This window comes from Ptychodera flava, chromosome 22 (assembly GCF_041260155.1).
Source record: "Ptychodera flava strain L36383 chromosome 22, AS_Pfla_20210202, whole genome shotgun sequence".
Taxonomy (NCBI): domain Eukaryota; kingdom Metazoa; phylum Hemichordata; class Enteropneusta; family Ptychoderidae; genus Ptychodera; species Ptychodera flava.
The window spans coordinates 11,893,713-11,914,138 of NC_091949.1; the positions used below are offsets into that span (position 1 = coordinate 11,893,713).

Consider the following 20,426-nt stretch of genomic DNA (forward strand, 5'->3'; position numbering starts at 1 on the left):
CATGGAAACCGGTCAGTACATCGTTCACCGGCCCGCTAACATCCCAGATGTTCCTATTCAAATCAATGCACTGATTTACATTCACCTCGAGGCATGTAATAATGGGCTGATATGTATATGATATGTATAGTTTAGGGCTGATATGTACATAGGGCTGATATGTACCTGGGCTGATATGTGTAGGGCTGATATGTACATAGGGCTGATATGTATAGGGCTGATATGTACATAGGGCTAAGAGCTGGTATTTTTTACAGGGCTGACATGTATATTGGGCTGACTTTATTCCAAAAGTGACACAGAGTTTAGAAATTGTTAGAAATATTGTTTGTTTCTTAAGTAGATATATGAAACAATTTCTGACAGAAGATTACCTGCACATTGTGTATCACCATTGTTTGTCATTATTTAGTCAATCTTTCTATTCTGGTATTGTTGAAGGTGATTGTGATCTGCTTGAAGCAGACGTTTTATTGGACAAGTCTGGTATACCCATTATGGCCCATCCACCGGCAAAAGAGAGTGACATTACCCTGGACACATGGCTGGACAGAATTCTGAAGACAAACAAAGGGATAAAACTTGATTTTAAAGACACTGCAGCCCTGGAGCCATCGTTGAAAGTGTTGACCAAATACAAGGATCAACTGTCAGCCAACAGGCGCCCTCTGTGGCTGAATGCTGACATTGTGAAGGGGCCAAATGCAGATTGTGAACCAGTGAATGCCACCAAGTTTGTTGCAGTGTGCTGTGAAAATTTCCCGTCTGCAACTCTCTCTGTCGGATGGCGATGTAAATGGGACATCAGCACACAAGATCAAATATACACATGGCAGATGATATTTGATATTTTAAAGTATGTCAACAATCTTCCACAAGATATCACTTTTGCTGTCTGTGCTGCCTGGCTGACAACATCCTTGGAACAATTCCTGTGGTTGCTGGGTGTGAAGAATTCTTTTACACTAACAATTTGGTCTCATTCTCATCACAGAGTTGACATGCAGGCACTGGTGTATCTTCGTCATCATGTTGAAAAAACAAGAATCTTCTACGACTTGCCAGAAACACAAATGCAAGACTTAGGCATGCCATTGAGAATTCAACATTCTCTGGACACTCTTTCCACAGAAAATGAAAAGTTTCGACAAAGAATTGTGGGGAATCAGCTATTCAGATAACAATGTCGGTCTTGTGTACTTCAGTTCTGAAGGTATCGCTATCAGTGGTAGAAGTGAAAGATGGATATTGAAATCTGAAGGTGTACTTCGCCGATCAAAACAGCACAATATATTTTCTGTTTGTGGTATAGGAAAGTTTTTAGCCACTGATACAGCGCTGGGTGAGGATTCCTGTCTAGTTTTGAACATTTGTTCATCTGGAAAGACAGATATGGAAATGTATGGTAGCATCAAAGTTAGTGTGAATAATCATGGCTACTACACCCTGTCAAGTCAGAAATCGACAAACACTGCAACATATATTGCGCCCTCTAGAGGCGAATTTCAATTCAAGATCAGTGTAGATTTGTTGAACTCACAAGTAGAGCTATTTGATGATTATGAAGCCCATGGTAATGACAGTCCAAAACTTCAGCTTTCTTTATCTAAATCTGTCCCAGAGCAGCATTGTATCAAGCTCCATAAAACCGGGTCTTGTGTTGTGCTTATCCATGATCTGTTTTTCCAACATAAGTAATTACGTAGGGTAGCCCTTTTCTTGAAATTAATTCAAGTTTTCCACTTTGAAGATTGATTTATATTTTTTTCCTGGAAAAAAGGTCATTCACAATTGTTGCAATCACACCGCATTGGTCTGTATAGTATAAATGAAAAAAAAAAAATTCCGATTTATATGGACTGTCAGGTCAGTAAGTTTGTGAAAGTGTCATTTTCACTCTAAAATATCTGAAATGTCATAGATATATGCTCAGCCATTACCTTTACATGTGCACAAAGAACTGGGTGCATATGCCTCATCTGAAAGCTTAAAGAGTGATTCAAGAGATGTTAGAGCACTAGCTCCATCATCATCGATGGGTAGTCATATTGGTGATACTGATGTTGTATACATATGGAAAAGCCATTATGAGACAATTTTGTCAAAATTCAGTGTAGAATTTAAACTTTTTATTTCTCATAACAAGTTCTGTGATGACCGATGTGTAGCCAGAGGAAATTAATGATTAATTCAAAACCTTAAAACAGGTGTGTCTTCAGGTACTGATGGGATAACACATAGGTGTCTGAATTGAGCTCCTCCTAGAATCTGTGTTCTTTTTTCCTTTTCTTTCACAGCCATTTAAATTTATGGTGTTGTCCCTAAACAACAATCGACCACAGTTTCAAAGGATCCATGTGCATGGTGACATTTTTTGTGACAAATCTTATTATCGCCTGGTTGTTACAACAGTAGCTATTGATACAACAGTTTCAAAACTGCTTTGAGAGAGTATGGCTAAATGGCTGCATGGATCTTCTGTTGACCACTGATCACCAGTTGGGGTTTAAACCATGAAAAATCTCAGAGTTTGCTGAGTAGATTTTATCTCTCAAGTAACCTGTAAGCAGTTACTGTTTTACCTGTATCATATCAGTGTTATCTTACAGTGCTTTGTGGAGTGCTTGGAGTAGGCAATTTTTTTTATTTTGTGTGTTGTTTTGCTATGATTTTCTGTGAATCTGAAATGAAGAATTTATAATGATAATAATAATAAAGGTGTTGTAATTTTATATCAACAAATCTTTTCAATTCAGTTCTTTTTGTTAGACAAGAGCAAAATTAAGGTGGAATATGTCTTGACTGGGACAGAAATTCATGTTTTATGAACCACTGTGAGAGTTTCTACAATTGACTGTAGCATCAATGTTTACTGTTTGATTTGAGAAAGGCCACAAGTTTCTCAGTCAGGGTCGTAGCTGATGATAAACAGCCATCAAAATTAGAATTTGTGAATGAATCTCCACCCAGCAGGACCATGTAAGATGGAGTCTCCTTTACAACCAAAGCTCTTGGCTGACCTTTTACCCCCTTCAATACCTGAAACAGATTTTGGAGAGAAAGTAATTAAGAACGGCACAAAAAAATCTTCTTTATATTTCTGACAAAGGTCAGAACAAACAATTGCTAAACACCAATTTTGAAAAGGGCTACTGCGGATATTTGAAATACATGCTATAATGTTAGAATACAGCGAAGCCCAGTTTGCTGAACATATGAACAGACAGCAAATGTTGTTGCTGATTCTCACATTCTTAATGAGATATGCAGCTCTTTTACCATTTAAGGAAGTTTTGTGAAAAAACACTGCAATATCTCACCTGTGAATATTTCCATCTTAGACATTTAATATCGGCAGGTTCTGGCAAATCTGGAAAAATGTCCTTTAAATGCCTCATCACAAGTGGTTGGACTTCATATCTCCTGGTTTTCAAATATTCCTGTGCAAATGGTACACTGGTGTGGACAACCATTGAAGGACCAACTGAATCAGATTCTGTATTCAATAAAAAAGCTTCTATATAAGATTTCCTATACTTAATATGTTGTAATATTTCGATTTACAAATTAAAAATCCTTGAACTTCTGACAAGCCAAAACTTGTGTCACAAGAGAACCTAGACATAATTTCCACAACAAATTCATATGTTGTGAAGATTTGATGTCAAAGCAAAGATTAAAGTCACATCACTCAAACATCCACCTGACAACAGATCAACTGCATAAACAGAGAGCAATCGAATTAGAAAAGTCTTAGTTTCCATACAGTGCGAAGTGCATCAACTTACCCATCCCCCTCTTGCTTGCATCTAATGATATCCATCGTACGCAAGGATTACTGTTTTCATATTTTCCAACCCAAGGTACATTAAATTTTGTACCGGGTTTGAAATACAACCCAAGTGCATATCGTGATGAGTAATTCACTTCCTCCAGCGTAGTCTTCAACTCATCTGATTCATCTGGGATGTGGAATTAAGAATTGGGAAATTAATGACTATATTATTTTGCATCTGGTTTTCGTTGTCTAGTGAAACATAACAAGAGGCACATTGTCCACAGTATTGGAAGCTGCACAATGCAACAAATTTTAAACTTACCACCGCAGCAGCTAAACTCAGTGCCATACACTTTTGATTAGGTCTAACATTTTTTTGTTTTTCTTAACTTCTGTTTGTATTAATGTTGATATGTCTGGAATCTCTCTCTCTCCACTTCTATTCTAGTTTTTTTTGTTAAAAGAGCCATCTCCCCTATTGAAACTATTACAGATTTGACCAATGTATTGACAGGTCACTGTGATGTGTGTAATATCATAAATACATGGCAACAGTCTAATTTGTGATGAATGTGAATTAAAAATATCGAATGTTGACTGATAAGGGTAATTTTTGAAAGACTTATTTACCAAAAGTATGAATGAGAATCAATATAATATGATGTGGCAGGCTTTTCAATTAAATTTCCAAAAGGGAATTTAATATACTGCATTTGAATCCAATTCTATCAGCTATTTTTGGAGCTCCAAATTACATATTGCTAGATTTCATCAGAATTTTAACAAATTTGACTTTAATATCCCATCTTTACGAACCTGTCAAAGCTATCTAGCCAGCATTTTTGAAGAAAATTTTTACCAAAAATATACAATATTTCATATTCTTCACAATTTGAACAAATCTGACTATTAAAGATCATCCAAGTAAGCTGTATACAAAATTTAAAAGAAATTGATCAAGTGGTTTCTGAGAAGTTTTAACTGTTGACAGTTGATTGATGGATGGACAATTGTGATGTCATGAGGTCCACATCACAGACAGCAAAGCTAAAAAGGATGTGACTTGAAAATTCAAGGCTTACTTTTCAACCTAACATCAAAATTTGCATAAATGAAATACAGACTTTACAGAATTAAGCAGTAATATGAATTTGCCATTGATTTCTGACTTACCAAGACTTTGCTTGATAATTCCATCCACCTGCAGTGCTTGTGGTACTGGTGCTGCTATAACGACAGCATCATATAACAAATCCTTGGAGCTGTCTACATTATCATTGCTGTCTGTCTCAGCTTTTAGGTAAGTCCTTCCATTTTCTTCCGTAACATCAACTCTTTTAACTATCTGATTATATCTTACATCAGCATCTGATGAAATAGACACCACTGTGAGGTTGTGACCTGATAATTATGAGTGGGTAGATCGAGGGACTGTCACGATGTGACAAATGAGGCCCCTCCATCATTCTCATCCTATTTCACAGTTTATTGTCTGCCATGAATATGTGGTTAATACAATGTGGTACCCAAGTTGTAATTATCCTAGTACTGTTGAAACAGCTGAAATGTACTTGTGTTTTATTGCATAGGAGTGATTGTTATCCCATTTATAGATATGACTGCTACCTTGCATAAGTACAGACCAATCAATTTTTGAATGTACATGGCATCATGCCCTTACATAGGGAAATGGTCTGGCAAAATGTGTGTTATCCATGACAATGCTCTAGCTGTTTAAGTGTAAAATATCACATCTGTGAATAATTGTGTAACTAAAGGCACCATATCTGACTTCATTGTTGGTCCACACCCAATGGTTGTTGCAAAGACCTGTTTACAAGGAATTGCGGTTGAACAGGTGAAATCTTAGATATGTAACAGACAAAATCAATTAATTTAAAAACACAATAGTAATGTTTCAGCTTAACTCTGATGCACAGGACAAAATTTTGTTAAACCTCTCTAAGTATTATATATATGTGAGTTATGTTAAATTGATGCAGTGAAAGTGGTAGCAACAGTGATGTACCATAAGTGGACAAAACTTTTCAATACACACTATGAGAGTTTTGCAGAGGTATACTCTGTGTGTTCTATTCCAAATCCTAATGACTTCCCATCTTACTCATGATTAATGTGCAATTCTCTTTCCAATGAGGTAAGTAATACTCTCCATTTATACCAATAATGTTAAGCTCTTGCAACTTAGATCATTTCGTTAGTCCTTGTCAGCTACAACTCTCACCTGCTTGATCTAGAAAATACTTGACAACAGTGTTTGTTCCCAGAGGAGCCACATAATTGACGTAGTCCTCCTTGCATTGTCTCTCATTTTCAATCATCCCTGTTAGAGGTCTTACGATATTTCTTGAAAGTAACTCTTCATAAAAGCTGTGGCAAAAACAACATGATGGCATTCACTGATTATTGCAAAGAGATGTAAAATTCAATTGAAAAAAATCTGGGTACAATGTTTTGTCAAACCAGAATGTACATGGGTTTGAGACCATGGTTCAGACTGAGTGTGTATTTGTAAATGTTCAACATCTTGACTGATATGACAATACATACAATGTGGTAATGACATACGACAGATCATATACTGACGGTTTAATTGCTACAACCTCATTTAAATTTGGTATTAGACCATATTCTCAGTTGGCAAGAGACTTAACAAGATTTTGCAGCCAGGTTGAACATCTTATTTTGATGCAGACACTTCAGGCTTGTGGACTGCACTAAAAAGTTGGCAATTGCCATCTTTAGTGTACAGAGAACACTTCATACAAAACTCAACCTGGATGATTGGCATGCAAGCAGTGCATTCAATATCAAAGTCTTGACAATTCTTGTAATGAATGGGATTGCAGGACATGGCTCTATTGAGTGCTGAGTTCAGTTTTACCCTTCAACCTACCAGTAGTGAACTACAGTGGGTCAAAGTTGGAGGATTAATTTCCTTTGCATATGATACAGGAGTTTATTAGAACTTTATATTTGCTGAAATAAAGAGCATGAGTCTGGTGATGCAGTATGGTAATAAATGTAAAACTGTTGTGACGAATGTTGAAAGTAGTCCATTTGGTAAATTCTGTTCAACCACAGGGAACTCTGGCTCCTTGTTTCTTTGTTTCTATGTTTGTCTATATGTTACATATGATTATTTCCAGGTACAATAAATAACCAATACAAAGTTGTATTTGTGTTTATGTTTGTCACTAAAGAGTGGTGGTTGTTTGTTTGTTTGCAAGTCAATTAATGACACTTTGACACATATGAAATAAAGCAATATAGCCTGCCTTTGCCATGAGGAGTATTCATTTGTGTCTACCACTCTCCTAAATTGGTGATATTTAGAGGGAGTGGTGGACACATGTGAGTTCTAATCACTCCTCATATGCGGGATTGTATTAGAAACGTTTTAAAAGTATTATTTATTGATTACACTGGTAAACAAACAAACATCAACAAACACCATTCTTTATTAAAAACATGAACACAACCACAACTTTTTATTGGTTCTTTATTGTATATGTAAATACTTACATGTAACAATTAAACAAACATGCATAAACAAACAAACAAACAAACAATAAAGAGCCGGGTAGACAAAATTGAGGCATACTGGGCCCACACAGAACAATTTTACAGATGATCACAATCCTTAAGGTGGTCAACTTCCTTCATAAAACCAGGGAGGCCAAAATGTAAACGTGAGTTAATTTCAAGAAGATTATTCGATGTGTCTAATGTGTTTTTCAGGTAGACTGAGAAGAGTCCAAATTCATGATGTGTCCCCAGGCTAGGACAGCGTTTATCAGTGTACATGATTATTGATCATTTTCCGAGGTATCATTACATATCCTCACCTGGCATGTTTCAATCTGTAAGTTTCTGTCTGTGTGATATATTGTGCACCGATATCCACAGTGCACTTTGGGTCTCCTGGAGAACGACTTGTACTCATACGACCACCTGGAAAATATATGAAGAAAGTAGAGTTCTACCCTTCTAATCCAGTGGTGATGATGATGGTGATGATGATGATGATGATGATGATGATGGTGATGATGATCAGACACCTCTAGTGCATCAACAACATGGAATAATGGACGGTGCATCACACAAACATGTATTGCATGTGGATTGGTCAAACATGCAGAGACTGCAACAGACATGCCATTATAGGTGCCAATGATGATATTACCATTAATACTATAATCCTCTAAAAACCATGACAACAGTACTTTACATGAGTTCTCATATCTTTTTCCCCCTGCAATACCCATCACAGCATTAAACTTTTAATATCCCTTGATACCAATGCACTAGGGATTTGTCAATTTCTTTGACTTGGAGTTAATGGATTATTTTTTTTGTGGACATCAAAAGTGACAAACCTCCCTCACAAGGTAAAAAAAGAAAAAAAAAAGTGTGTACCCACTTGGAGCGATATAATTAAGGTAAGGAAAATTGAAAATTGTGTGAAATACATCCACTAATACTTTGTACTTTGAAGATTTCAAAGATTTCGTGACCCAAAAGTTTAATTCAACATTCAAAGGATTTATTTCTTGACAGATATGCAGATACAAGGTTTTGTTCTAATATGGCAAACATCTGCAAAGGATGATAAAACAAACACTAAATTCACTGCCCTGTGATTTAATATTTGATCATTTCAATGAAATGATGCTTTTCAGAGGGCTAATGTGCACCACTGCGGAAGACTGTATCCAATTAGTTGACTGAAATTCATTGTTCTTTATGAATTTTTTCCAAACAGAGAATCGAGTACGGAATAGCACTGGTTTCAGACTCCTAGATTGCTGTCAGTAATCACAATCTACCATTCAGATCTAGCATTCTGAGCTAGGCCACACATTGCCAGGAGGCAGATAGAAGATGCAAAAGTGGTGAAGGATTTAAAATGTTACATAGTTTCAAACATTCTGTTTTTGTGAAATTTGTTTTGCCATGTCAGCTGAAACAAAGAAATTTCAACAAGGAGACAGTTTGAATACAATATACTGAATTTGCTATGTCATATTTTTATGCATGACTAAATGTCCAGAAACTTTGGTGCGTACAGTATATAAATAGATACCAATTTCTACTGTAGAGAGAACAGCAGTAAACCAAAATTTAAGCTTGTAAAGTCGGTTATGGCGCTGCACCTAGCCATCAAGTTGTGGTGTACATGAACCCATGCTTTGTTCACTGAAAGTCTGTTTTCCTCATTGTGAGTAAAGCTTAATATTAAAGGGAACAAACAGCCCCTATTGACAATTTAAAAATTCATGATGACCCCTATACAACCAAACTAAATAATATAGGGTGACCCCAAAGAATCCAGCCCCCCCCCCCTTTCGACGAAAGTGGCCAGCCCCTGGTCTTATGAATAATTTGCGGCACTCATAGCGCCGCCAGTGTCTGAGATATGACCTCGAGTTTCTATTTTAGTCATGCACGTGGTCGCGATCGTCCCCGTCCTTGACGGTGTTATTATGGCAGTATTGATTCCCCTTTTCCCGGCCATAGAAGTAGGAGCAGACACATACCTGCGCCTCGGCCTCTATCAATCATCACAATCTGTATCTTTCTTTTCAGCTCACGGCGTAAAAGTGACGCAGTTGCCGCCCCTGTCAATCCTGCACCAATGATAAGCACCCGACTACATGTACTCATCTCTTGCTGTGTTGAAACTGAATATCGTGTTCTACGATCGGAGTCAGGATTCGAAGGATATTCAGACATGGAAACAGCTAGGTCCACGTCCGGGAGCTCGATGTCATTCAGAAAATCTCAATCAACCGTTAATCGATGGTCGGCAAGCGGCTCTTAATGACTCTGTTTGCCCATTGAGTAATCAGTATAACTATTTAAACAAATTCGAAAATTTACGTGAAATTGTTGTCGTGTTCTAGGCTCTTGTCCAGTATGCTGCCACGGAATTACCTAGCGCACTGTGTCATTATTTTTTGTACATGATAATGGACATACAGCGTGGCCTTGCATTTGTTACCCGGCAGCCTGTGTAAAACATACAAATATGAGGGAGCGTTCAGGAATTACGGCAGGGGTGGATTGGCTACTTCTTCTTGCGCTTCCATCAGAAGAATAGAAACCCTTACCCATTCACTCAAACATTTTTACAACCTGTCAGAAGACAAATATGTTGTTCTTGTGTAAAGGCTACCTGCACACTATGCGCCCGGCCCTTTCACGGGACGGAGACGGTGAAACTCCTAGCGAAGGGTCTGGGTCACATAGAATATAAGGCCTGACCCGAAGTCTTGTAGAGCTTTTAACATGTTTAAGAGATAGCTTTTAAGTCTGCCTCCATGCCATGAGAGTGCACTGGGGCAGGGGGACTCTCCAGTTTCGGAGAGGGAGGGATTGATAGGTTGTTCATTGTACAATGTTCATCATTACTCATTATGAGGATCATATTTTATCCCCACTTGTTTTCAGACATCAATGTATCTGACCTACCACTTGTGGGGGCTCAGTTTGAAGCTCTCGGCGAAAGAAAAGTTTTCATGGTCTTAGTTTTTCGAAAATCAAAAAAATTATTTTTCCCCATAGAGTTAACACAGGGATGGCGGCCATTTTGGATTTCAAATATCGAGAAATCGCAAGTTATTTGTCTCTCTAGTACCAAAGTTTGCACGGTGACCCCTGATTTTTATTCTTGCTTTGGTAAGAGAATGGTTGAAAGTTTCACGGAGGAAAGTTTGGGAAAAAGTTTAAGTCTTTCACTTTCGAGGTGCATATTACCTTAATGAAGATTTTATAATCAGAATCATGATTTGTATCCAGTTGCACCCAAGTTAGGAGTGAAAGGCCCTTGATCAATGCAACTGTTTGGCATTTATTGAAACAAACTTTGATTGTGAAAGCTAAATAATTCTCACCATTTTGTAAAACTTCCGTGTAATCTTCTGTTAGAAAACTTTTGTATTGTTGCAGGAGTGAGTTTGGCTTTGTCAAGTAAACATGGCTGAAGTGTTTCATACACTTGGTGATGTGGATGGATTGGACGTAACCTGGGCCCATGCTGTAAATAGCACTGACAAGCTGAATGAGGCATTGCAAAGTAGGTATACGGCAATGTTTTTGCTTTCAGGTATAGAAAAAGAGGTAATGGTTTTGGAACCCCTGTAACATTTCTTTTTATGCCTGATATGATGGCATTCATGCATTGATAAACCAAACAACTTCAAGGGGAGCTGTTGCATGAATTAAAGCTTACTGTCATGTTTTACCATCGTATTAAAATCCATAAATCCTTAAAACTTGAAAATATGATTGCGCAACTTGATCACAGATTTGGTATTATTGTGTGAGGAATTCTGTATGAAAAAACTCAAACCTCAGGTTCAAGAGCAACTCAGTTGAAAATCAAGATGTCAGTTGATACAAATTTTGTTGAAACAAATTTGTACAACTCTGTCCTTTCTAATGGTATGACTTAATGACCATTGAGGGGAATGGGCAAGGCAAGGATAGAGGGTGGATGTATTGATCATAGTACTTACAGTTTTTCTGCTGGATGGAATTTCGGCATTTGCTGTCACAGCCAATTTGACTTGTCATTTACTGAAGACTTCAAGTAAATTTGAAATGCTGATATGTATAGGGCTGAATGTATTGGGCTGATATATTATGATATGTATATATAGGGCTGATAGTTTAGGGTTGATATGTGCATAGGACTGATATGTATAGGGCTGATATGTATAGGGCTGACATGTACATAGGGCTGATAGTTTAGGGCTGATATGTACATAGGGCTGATAGCTTAGGCTGACTTCTTCCAAAAGTGACACAGTTTAGAAATTGTTAGAAATATTGTTTGTTTCTTAAGTAGATATATGAAACGTTTTCTGACAAAAGATTACCTGCACATTGTGTATCACTATTGTTAATATTTAAACAATCTTTCTATTCTGGTATTGTTGAAGGTTATTGTGATCTGCTTGAAGCAGATGTTTTATTGGACAAGTCTGGTATACCCATTATGACCCATCTTCCGGCAAAAGACAGTGACAACACCCTGGACACATGGCTGGACAGAATTCTGAAGACAAACAAAGGGATAAAACTTGATTTTAAAGACACTGCATCCCTGGAGTCATCGTTGAAAGTGTTGACCAATTACAAGGATCAGCTGTCATCCAACAGGCGCCCTCTGTGGCTGACTTCTGACATTGTGAAAGGGCCAACTGCAGATTGTGAACCAGTGAATGCCACCAAGTTTGTTTCAGTGTGCTGTGAAAATTTCCCGTCTGCAACTCTCTCTGTCGGATGGCGATATAAATGGGACATCAGCACACAAGATCAAATATACACATGGCAGATGATCTTTGATATTTTAAAGTATGTCAACAATCTTCCACAAGATATCACTTTTGCTGTCTGTGCTGCCTGGCTTACAACATCCTTGGAACAATTCCTGTGGTTGCTAGGTGTGAAGAATTCTTTTTCACTAACAATTTGGTCTCATTCTCATCACAGAGTTGACATGCAGGCACTGGTGTATCTTCGCAATCATGTTGACAAAAGGAGAATCTTTTACGACTTGCCACAAACACACATGCAAGAACTTTTGCATGCCATTAAGAATTCAACATATTGTGGGGCACTTTTTCCACAGAGAATGAAAAATTTCGACAAAGGAATGTGGGAAATCATTTATTCAGAAAAGAATGTAGATCATGTGTACATCAGTTCTGAAGGTATTGCTGGAACAAGTACGAGTGAAAATTGTATATTGAAATCTAAAGGTGCACTTAGCCTATCAAAACAGCACATGTTTTCTGTTTGTGGTATAGGAAAGTTTTTAAACATTGATGCAGTGCCACGTGAGGATTCCTGTCTAGTTTTGAACATTTGTTCATCTGGAGAGACTAATATGGAAATATATGATGGCGTAAAAGTTAGTGTTAATAATCATGGCTACTACACCCTTTCAAATTAGGCGTCAACCAACACTGTAACATGTAATATGACCTCTAGAGGTGAATTTCAATTCAAGATTAGTGTTGATAGGTTGAACTCACAAGTAGAACTATTTGATGATTGTGAAGCCCATGGTAATGACAGTTCAAAACTTCAGCTTTCTTTATATAAATTTGTCCCGGAGCAGCACTGTGTCAAGCTCCATAAAAGCAGGTCTTCTGATGTGCTTATCCATGATCTGTTTTTTACAATATAGGTAAGTACATAAAGCTAGTCCTTTTCTTAAAATTAATTCAAGAACTTTACATTGAAGATTGATTTATATTTTTGTCCTGGAAAAAGGTCATTCACAATTATTGCAATCACACTGCATTATTTTGTATAGTATAAGTGAAAAAAATTCGATTGATGTATACTGTCAGGTCAGTATTAGTTTGTGAAAGTGTCATTTTCACTCTAAACTATCAAAAATGTCCAAAGTCTGAAGTTAGAAAACCAGCTCCATCATCATCGGTGGATAGTCCTACTGGTGATACTGATGCTGTATAAATGTGGAAAGCCATTATGAGACAATTTTGACAAATAAAACGAAACAGAATTTACACTTTTATTTCTTCCTTCAAGTTATGTGATGACCGAGGTGTACCAAGAAGAAATAATTGATCAAAACTTAAAAGCCGGTGTGTCTTCAGGTACTGATGGGATTATCACACCTCGGTGCCTGAATTTTGCTCCTCCTAGAGTCTACGTTCCTTTTCATTTTATTTCACAGCCAGTTTAATTAATGGTGTTGTTCCTTGGCAACAAGTGACAACAGTTTTCGTTCCTCTTACAAACAATCAAAGTGCGTGGTGACATTTTTGACAAATCATATTATTGCCCGGTTGCTGCAGTAGTAGCTGTTGGTACAACAGTTTCAAAATGTTTCAAGACAGTATTATCTTACGTCACTGCATGGATTGTCTGTTGACCACTGATCACCAGTCAAGGTTTAAACAGGATAAATCTCTCAATTTGCTGAGCAGATTACATCTCTCAAGTAACCTGTTAGTGGTTACCGATTTTATCCTTATCAGTGTTATCCCACAGTGCTTAAAGGAGCACTTCGAGTAGGCAACTTTTAATGCATTTTGTTTGCTGTTTGTTTTTGCTTTTATTTTCTACGAATCTGAAATGAAGAATTTATAATGATAATAATAATAAAGGTGTTTTAATGTTATACGAACAAATATTTTCATTCAGTTCCTTTTGTTAGACAATAGCAAAATTAAGGTGGAATATGTCTTGACTGAGATAGAAATTCATAAGGTTTATGAACCACTGGGAGAGTTTCTACAATCGACTGCAGCATCAAAGTTTACTAATTGATTTCAGAAAGGCCACAAGTTTCTCAGTCAGAGTTTTAGCTGATGATCTACAGCCATCGAAATTAGAGTCATACATCTCCGCCCAGCAGGACTGTAAGATGGTCTCCTTGACAATCACAACTCCAAGTCGACCTTTGACCCCTTCAATACCTGCAACACAGATTTGGAGAAGAAGAAATGAGAAAAGCACAAAAAACGTTTTATACTACTGACAAAGTTCAGAACTAACAATTTCAAAACAGCAGTTTTGAAGAGGGCTTTTGTGAATATTTGCAATGCATGATAATGTTAAAAGCACAGCTCAGTTTGCTTAAATTCTACTGTGAACAGACAGCAAATCGTGTGGCAAATTTTCTCTTTCTTAATAAAACATACTACCTTTTTTGCCATTTGAGGTTTTGGAAGTTTCTTCAAAAACAGTGCAGTATCTCACCTGTGAATACTTCCATCTTAGACATTTAATATCAGGAGGTTCTGGCAAATCTTGAAAATCTTCATTTCAATGCATCATCCTAAGTGGCTGGACTTCATATCTCCTGGTTTTCATATCTTTCTGTGCAAATGGTACACTGGTGTAGACAACCATTGAAGGGCCAACTGAATCAGATTCTGTATTTGATTGAAGCATTTCCATATAGGATATCTTATATGTTGTATTATATTAAACCTAATTTGTCAATGCCAGTGAATTTTGTGACTTCATTCCCCAAATTATTACTGATACTGTATCTGATTATCCAGTATTGTGGCCCCCGATGTTTTGTTTCATCTAGAAATTCCCTGGCATCGCTAAAACTATAAAATAATGGCAATAATATATCTCCTCCCGGCCCATAATGGATGCAAGCAAACTTTGCACACCAAAGTGCATTCGGCTCCATCTTGTACATTATGTCATGCAACATTTGCTTTTATCCATTATGGGCTGGGAGCAGGAACATTATCGCTTAAATGTTTTCATTTACAAAATTACAAAACCTTGAACTTCTAATAAGCCAAAACTTGTATCGCAAACCTTTGACATTTTCACAAGAAAATAAGATGTTTTAACTTTTATGGTAAAACCTAGTCAATTTGGCCTATTTTGATTCATTCAGGCATTGGTTTAGCTACAACTGATATCTGAGTATGTGCCAAAACTTTGATTGTTGGAATAAAATGATAAATACTTTGTACTGTAGAATTTCAAAGAATGTCGCATGTTAACCATACATAAGTTTTGTGGGTGACAAAAGTTTTGTGGGTGATCTTAAAAAACTAAAGTTTCGATTTTCACAAAAAGAAATCAGGCGGCCAGTAGTTACTTTCCACAACATGCATTAAAATGAGTATGTATACACAAGGAACTGGTAGAAAATAAAAGTGGTGTTAAAATTTGAGCATCCCAAAACACTGTCGCTGGGGTCATTTTATCTAAACTACAAATACATTTACAGGTCTAACAACATTTAATGCTGATATTAGAACTGTCCTGACACATTTGAGTGGTGTTGTCACTTCTAATGCCTTCTCATTTTTACACAACTAAAGTGAAATCTTCTTGACGTATTTCTGAATGAAAAGACTGAAGTCAACGTTCACTCAAACATCCTTCTGACAACAGATCAATTGCATGGATAGAGAGCCTATCAGCGAAATCTTAAAGTTTCTGCAGAGTGCAGCAACTGGTATCTGCTAAAGTGCGGGCTGCTGGTTGCGGGTTGCGGGCTGCGGGTTTTTAGAATTATGGCTGATTTCTAATATATATAATATGGCATTTAGTATATAAGAAATAAACCTTTAGAAGGTGTCTATTATCAATAATCATGATCAGGTCTATCGTACAGTATCCCTTTTCCTGCCGAGTCCATATTTTCAACATCAGGTCAAGATGGTTAAAATTAATGAAACACAACTATATGGTGTATTTTGTCGTAATACTGTACATTTGAAGGCTGTTGAAAACATAAATGCTGTAAACTTCATTTTTTGGACTAAATATGCTATAACAGACCAAACCGAATGGGTGAAAATACGTCATGTTTCTGAAAAAAATCAAAATCTGCTAAACTAAAAGCGGCGATTCCGAGGACCAATTTATTATATATTCCGAGCTGCCTGGCCATTACAAATAATTAGGGATCTGAAATCACTTTTCTTTCTTGCCATGGATGTGAGTGGGAAATAATACCAGACTGACAAAAAAATTCGCGCCTCGGAAATGTCGCCACTTATCGCGGAATGAAAATTGTTACATTTCTAGTATCAGGCCATAGAAAGTAAATTCTTTGAAATGCATCCATTCACAATTTGGTTCTAGGGCAACACATACAGAAAATTAAACAATGCCTACTTAAATGCAATGTGTAAGGAAAGATTTAACTTAAAAAAGCGTAGAAGTGATGTGTATTTAAATGCCGTGTATTTTTCATGAAATCTTGAAAAAGAAAAAGACGTACAACAAAGGACTTAGTTCACTTTGCCGTTTTGGTTCAACCAAGGTCGTGACCGCGGAGAACGACATTCTAACATTTTACGCTAGAATTTCAGCGGGAAAAACACGCCGGTGCGTTGACTTATTTTCAGGAATCGATCTAATAGGAATATTTTTGGATGAGTTTGTGTTCTGGAGCTCTCAATAATTGTGTATCTCCTAATTTTATGAACGTATTCTATGACTTGCACCTGGAGTATGATAGTCACTCTATGCATTTGATCCAGCGTGACTATGAAAAGTTTCCTAGGACTATTATCGTGTTCACAACAATAAAATAATTTTAAACGGCATTGAAAACGATTTTGAAAATATGCTTTTATCGGCGGTTGAACTTATCTGAGTGTGAGAAGGACATGGCATTCTATGAAAAAGCACAGAGTAAGATAGAGTGGTAACGCCTGCATGCCTTTTGTTCCATGGTCGTCTCGGGTAGACTATTGGCTTTTCATATTAAAATGAGCTTCAAAGGTGTTAAACTTTTTGAAGGCTTTGTTTGTGGTTGATAATTACACGAGATTATGCGAAATATACGACGAGATGGCATCGTACTGCCAGTCGCGTAGCAACCACAGTTACTTTGTGAGCTCTCAGGCCAGAAACACTGCTTCATCACGCCGATCAAAACATAACACGCCAGCAGTTTCATAAACATGTCTTTCCTTGACGCACGTGTGAAAGATGGTAAGACTGACCGTAAACCATTGAGTAAAACCAGACAGTATCGATAAAAGACTTTCAAATTTGGTTCAAAACACACTCATGATATATTCATAAAAATATGAGAGGAATTTTTAAAACGGTAAAACTCACTTTCCTGAAGCCTCAAAACACTCCCGTTTTCGCCAGCACGTCCATTCTGCTCAGCACCACCAGAAAACAACAACACAAACTTTGCCGAACATACTTTCGCTTAACAATTGGCGAAAATCCGAAAAGTACCGAAGGATTCATGGTCGGCACTCTTCGGAAAAGAGAGGCGAGAGCAACCTGAGGCGAGGCGAACTTGGATGGGTTACGTAACCGCTTCACGCCTTAAACAATACCCGTTGCGACTCTATCTATCTTTCTCTATGGAAAAAGTAAAAAATTATTAGGCGTGTCTAGTTTTCAACGAACTGAAGTTCTCCCCCTGTTCATCTGTGCTGTCAACGATCCGAAACTAACTATCCATCCTAATTATAGTTATAACATAAAAAGTTAATATAGCGAGTTGTTGTGAAATCTGTCTTGTGTTCATATTATTGCTCATCCGTGTTCAGTCATATCATTTCGAAAGCTTCGATCGGCAGTGCACTGTGCAATGGCGAATGTTGGATGGGAAATTGACTTTTCTGACGTTGGTGGCGCTTTCTCAGATGTAAGCTAAAATAACGGCATTATTCAAGAAGTTCACGGCTTTTATTCCATAAACAAATACATCTAGATATATATTTAGCATTTATTCTAACTACCAGCGAAAATGATACCAAAAAAACACACATTTTTTCATGCCCGCAACCCGCAGCCCGCAACCCGCAAAATAGAGCATCGGGCAGCAATTTACCCATGTCCCTCTTACTTGCATCTAATGATATCCATTGGATACATGAATCACTGTATTCATATTTTCCAACGCAGGGTAAATTGAATTTCGAACCAGGTTTGAAATACAACCCCAGTGCATATCGTGATGAGTAATTCACTTCCTCCGACACAGTCTGTAACTCATCTGATTCATCTGGGATGTGGAATTAAAAATTAGGAGAATTGGTGGGTGTATATTTTGCATCTGGCATAAATCAGTGAGGATTTTAAACCATTCAAGAGTAACATCTAAAATTCCAAGCTGTGTCAATTTAGAAGCAGATTGTGGTTGCGTCCAAAAGCAGCTGGCAATTAAATTGAAAAGGTATCATGTGAGTTACCGGAATCAAGAGACAGGCAGATACCATATGAACTTTGATTAGAGCAGTCTCAGTACTGTGAAACTTTCTGTGGCCTGGTTGCAGTGATTTCTGAATTGAACGTGCTGTACGCCTTGATTTGAGCAGAGACAGCTGTTTCCTGGTTTTAGGTAGAAATGGCGAATTCGATATTGGACGATGGTTTGTTTAGGCCGCGTTCAAAAAAATGGTTAGGGGGGGGGGGCTGGAGGAATCGCGATTGAAATCTTATTTTTTTTCAGATCCCCCCCTCAATACCCTCAAAAATTTTCAACCCCCCCCCCCTCGATACCCTCAAAAAATTTCAAGTCCCCCCCCCGAATTACCATATAGCCGCATATTTATTAGGAATGCACGCAGAGTAAAAAAACATGTAATGTGTCGTTCTGCACGCAAATGTTCAACACTACCTCTTATCAGCAGGTTGTAGAGCCATATACCTAGGGCAAGTTCTTAAATTGATTCATTTTTAAATGCATCAGTGAACTTTTTGGATTTCTCAGTCTAAGCCGACTTGAGTTTATCCAACTCTGGCCAGTTCAATGGCACCAGCTGAAAAGCACACAAAATGACAATCATGAGAGAGTATGAAAATTGTGTATTCCTAGCTACGTTTAACCAAATTGTGAAAAATGAGCACAGTGGCCTACCAAATTTTTTTTTCAAAAGTACAAGACATATACAACTTAGATGCCACTTATAAAAGTTTTACAAAATTGACAATACTGGAAGGTTAAAATATCCATGAAATTAATGTTTTAATCTCAGAAATTTGGGTGTAATAATGGCAAATTTGATAAAAAATAAAAGATTCCATTTAGTCACACATTTTTCCATTTAAATTAGAGTCTTTACTGTTCAAAGTTTTACTTTTGTGTTATTGGTACAATGAGAGTGAAAATTTCATTCACTGCATGAACTTGAAATGAATGGTATTATATATTGATTTTAAGTGATTTTAGAAAAACTGACTTTTCATCGTAGATTTGTATAAGATCAATATGGTGACCCCATCTTTTTTCTCTAATATTTGATTGTTCTCATATGCCAGAATCCAAAAATCCATGGTAACTGTTAGTCCCCTAGTCTTCTATGTGTACAAGTAGATGTGTGTGTCACTGTCAATTGAGTGTCCTATGACCAAAACTCTTCTTAAACTACATCAGAGTCAGAGCTACATGTATCACTGTCACTGCCAGTATGTAGTAGCAGGGCAGTAGTTGTATTAACTTTTTATTTTGACAATAATTTTGTTCAGTTTATACAATTGTGTTCTTGTTCTACTCCCTACAGAATGTTGAGCTATCCAGTACTCAGCTTGCCAACACATCCTACGGTACCGTGCATTTGCATCATTTAATTATCACCAATATTTAAACAAACGGGCTTTGTTGACAAACTGAATATTGTGTTTTTCAGAGCATGCTGTAGAGAGACACCAAGAAACTGTGTTTGATACATTGCATAGAAATATTGAAAAATTATCAACAGTTGTAGCTCCTGCCCCATTACAAGGCCAACTTGTTCTACGAAAATTAATGGCATTCATACATTTGTAGACTTTTTCGAGATTAAAGACATAAAATTTGACAAAACGGTTCTAGATTTTGTTTAATTATTACTAACATTAGAACCATTGGACGACATCAAAATGTTGGGAGTCAAAATATTTTCAGGTCCCCCCCCCTATAGGCAGAGCAAAACTTTCAAGTCCCCCCCCTCAACTACCCTAAAAATTTTCAAATCCCCCCCTGAATTCCTCCAGCCCCCCCCCCACCACTTTTTTTGAACGCGGCCTTAGATTGTTTCACTTCAATCAAACTTCTTCATAGTGCTGGACGACAGTGAGGGACTTACATAATGTAGGTTCTTCTCTAGACTAAAGTGAGAGATTAACAATTGTATAGGGGAGTAAAGTA

At 37.2% G+C, this 20,426-nt stretch overlaps 2 protein-coding genes and 1 pseudogene across 3 annotated transcripts; 2 read left to right on the plus strand and 1 right to left on the minus strand.

Moving 5' to 3' along the window:
- Window positions 1-347: 347 nt before the first annotated feature.
- LOC139123344 (protein FAM151B pseudogene) lies at window positions 348-2,027 on the plus strand (annotated as a pseudogene).
- An 80-nt stretch (window positions 2,028-2,107) lies between these two features.
- On the minus strand, window positions 2,108-9,800 carry LOC139122693 (renalase-like). 2 transcript variants are annotated; one of them, XM_070688309.1, is made up of 7 exons: window positions 9,683-9,800; window positions 7,648-7,753; window positions 6,024-6,169; window positions 4,952-5,146; window positions 3,789-3,962; window positions 3,321-3,496; window positions 2,108-3,039 (listed from the first exon to the last, which is right to left on the minus strand). In XM_070688309.1, the coding sequence occupies exons 2-7, from the start codon at window positions 7,743-7,745 to the stop codon at window positions 2,863-2,865; spliced, it is 966 nt and encodes a 321-aa protein (XP_070544410.1). In that variant the 5' UTR covers window positions 7,746-7,753; window positions 9,683-9,800; the 3' UTR covers window positions 2,108-2,862. The 2 variants fall into 2 exon arrangements, with proteins under 2 accessions (XP_070544410.1, XP_070544409.1); XM_070688308.1 differs by lacking the exon at window positions 9,683-9,800 and adding an exon at window positions 9,340-9,535.
- On the plus strand, window positions 9,513-12,776 carry LOC139122691 (protein FAM151B-like). Its single transcript, XM_070688307.1, has 3 exons — window positions 9,513-9,650; window positions 10,751-10,877; window positions 11,746-12,776. The coding sequence occupies exons 2-3, from the start codon at window positions 10,778-10,780 to the stop codon at window positions 12,759-12,761; spliced, it is 1,116 nt and encodes a 371-aa protein (XP_070544408.1). The 5' UTR covers window positions 9,513-9,650; window positions 10,751-10,777; the 3' UTR covers window positions 12,762-12,776.
- Window positions 12,777-20,426: the final 7,650 nt, after the last annotated feature.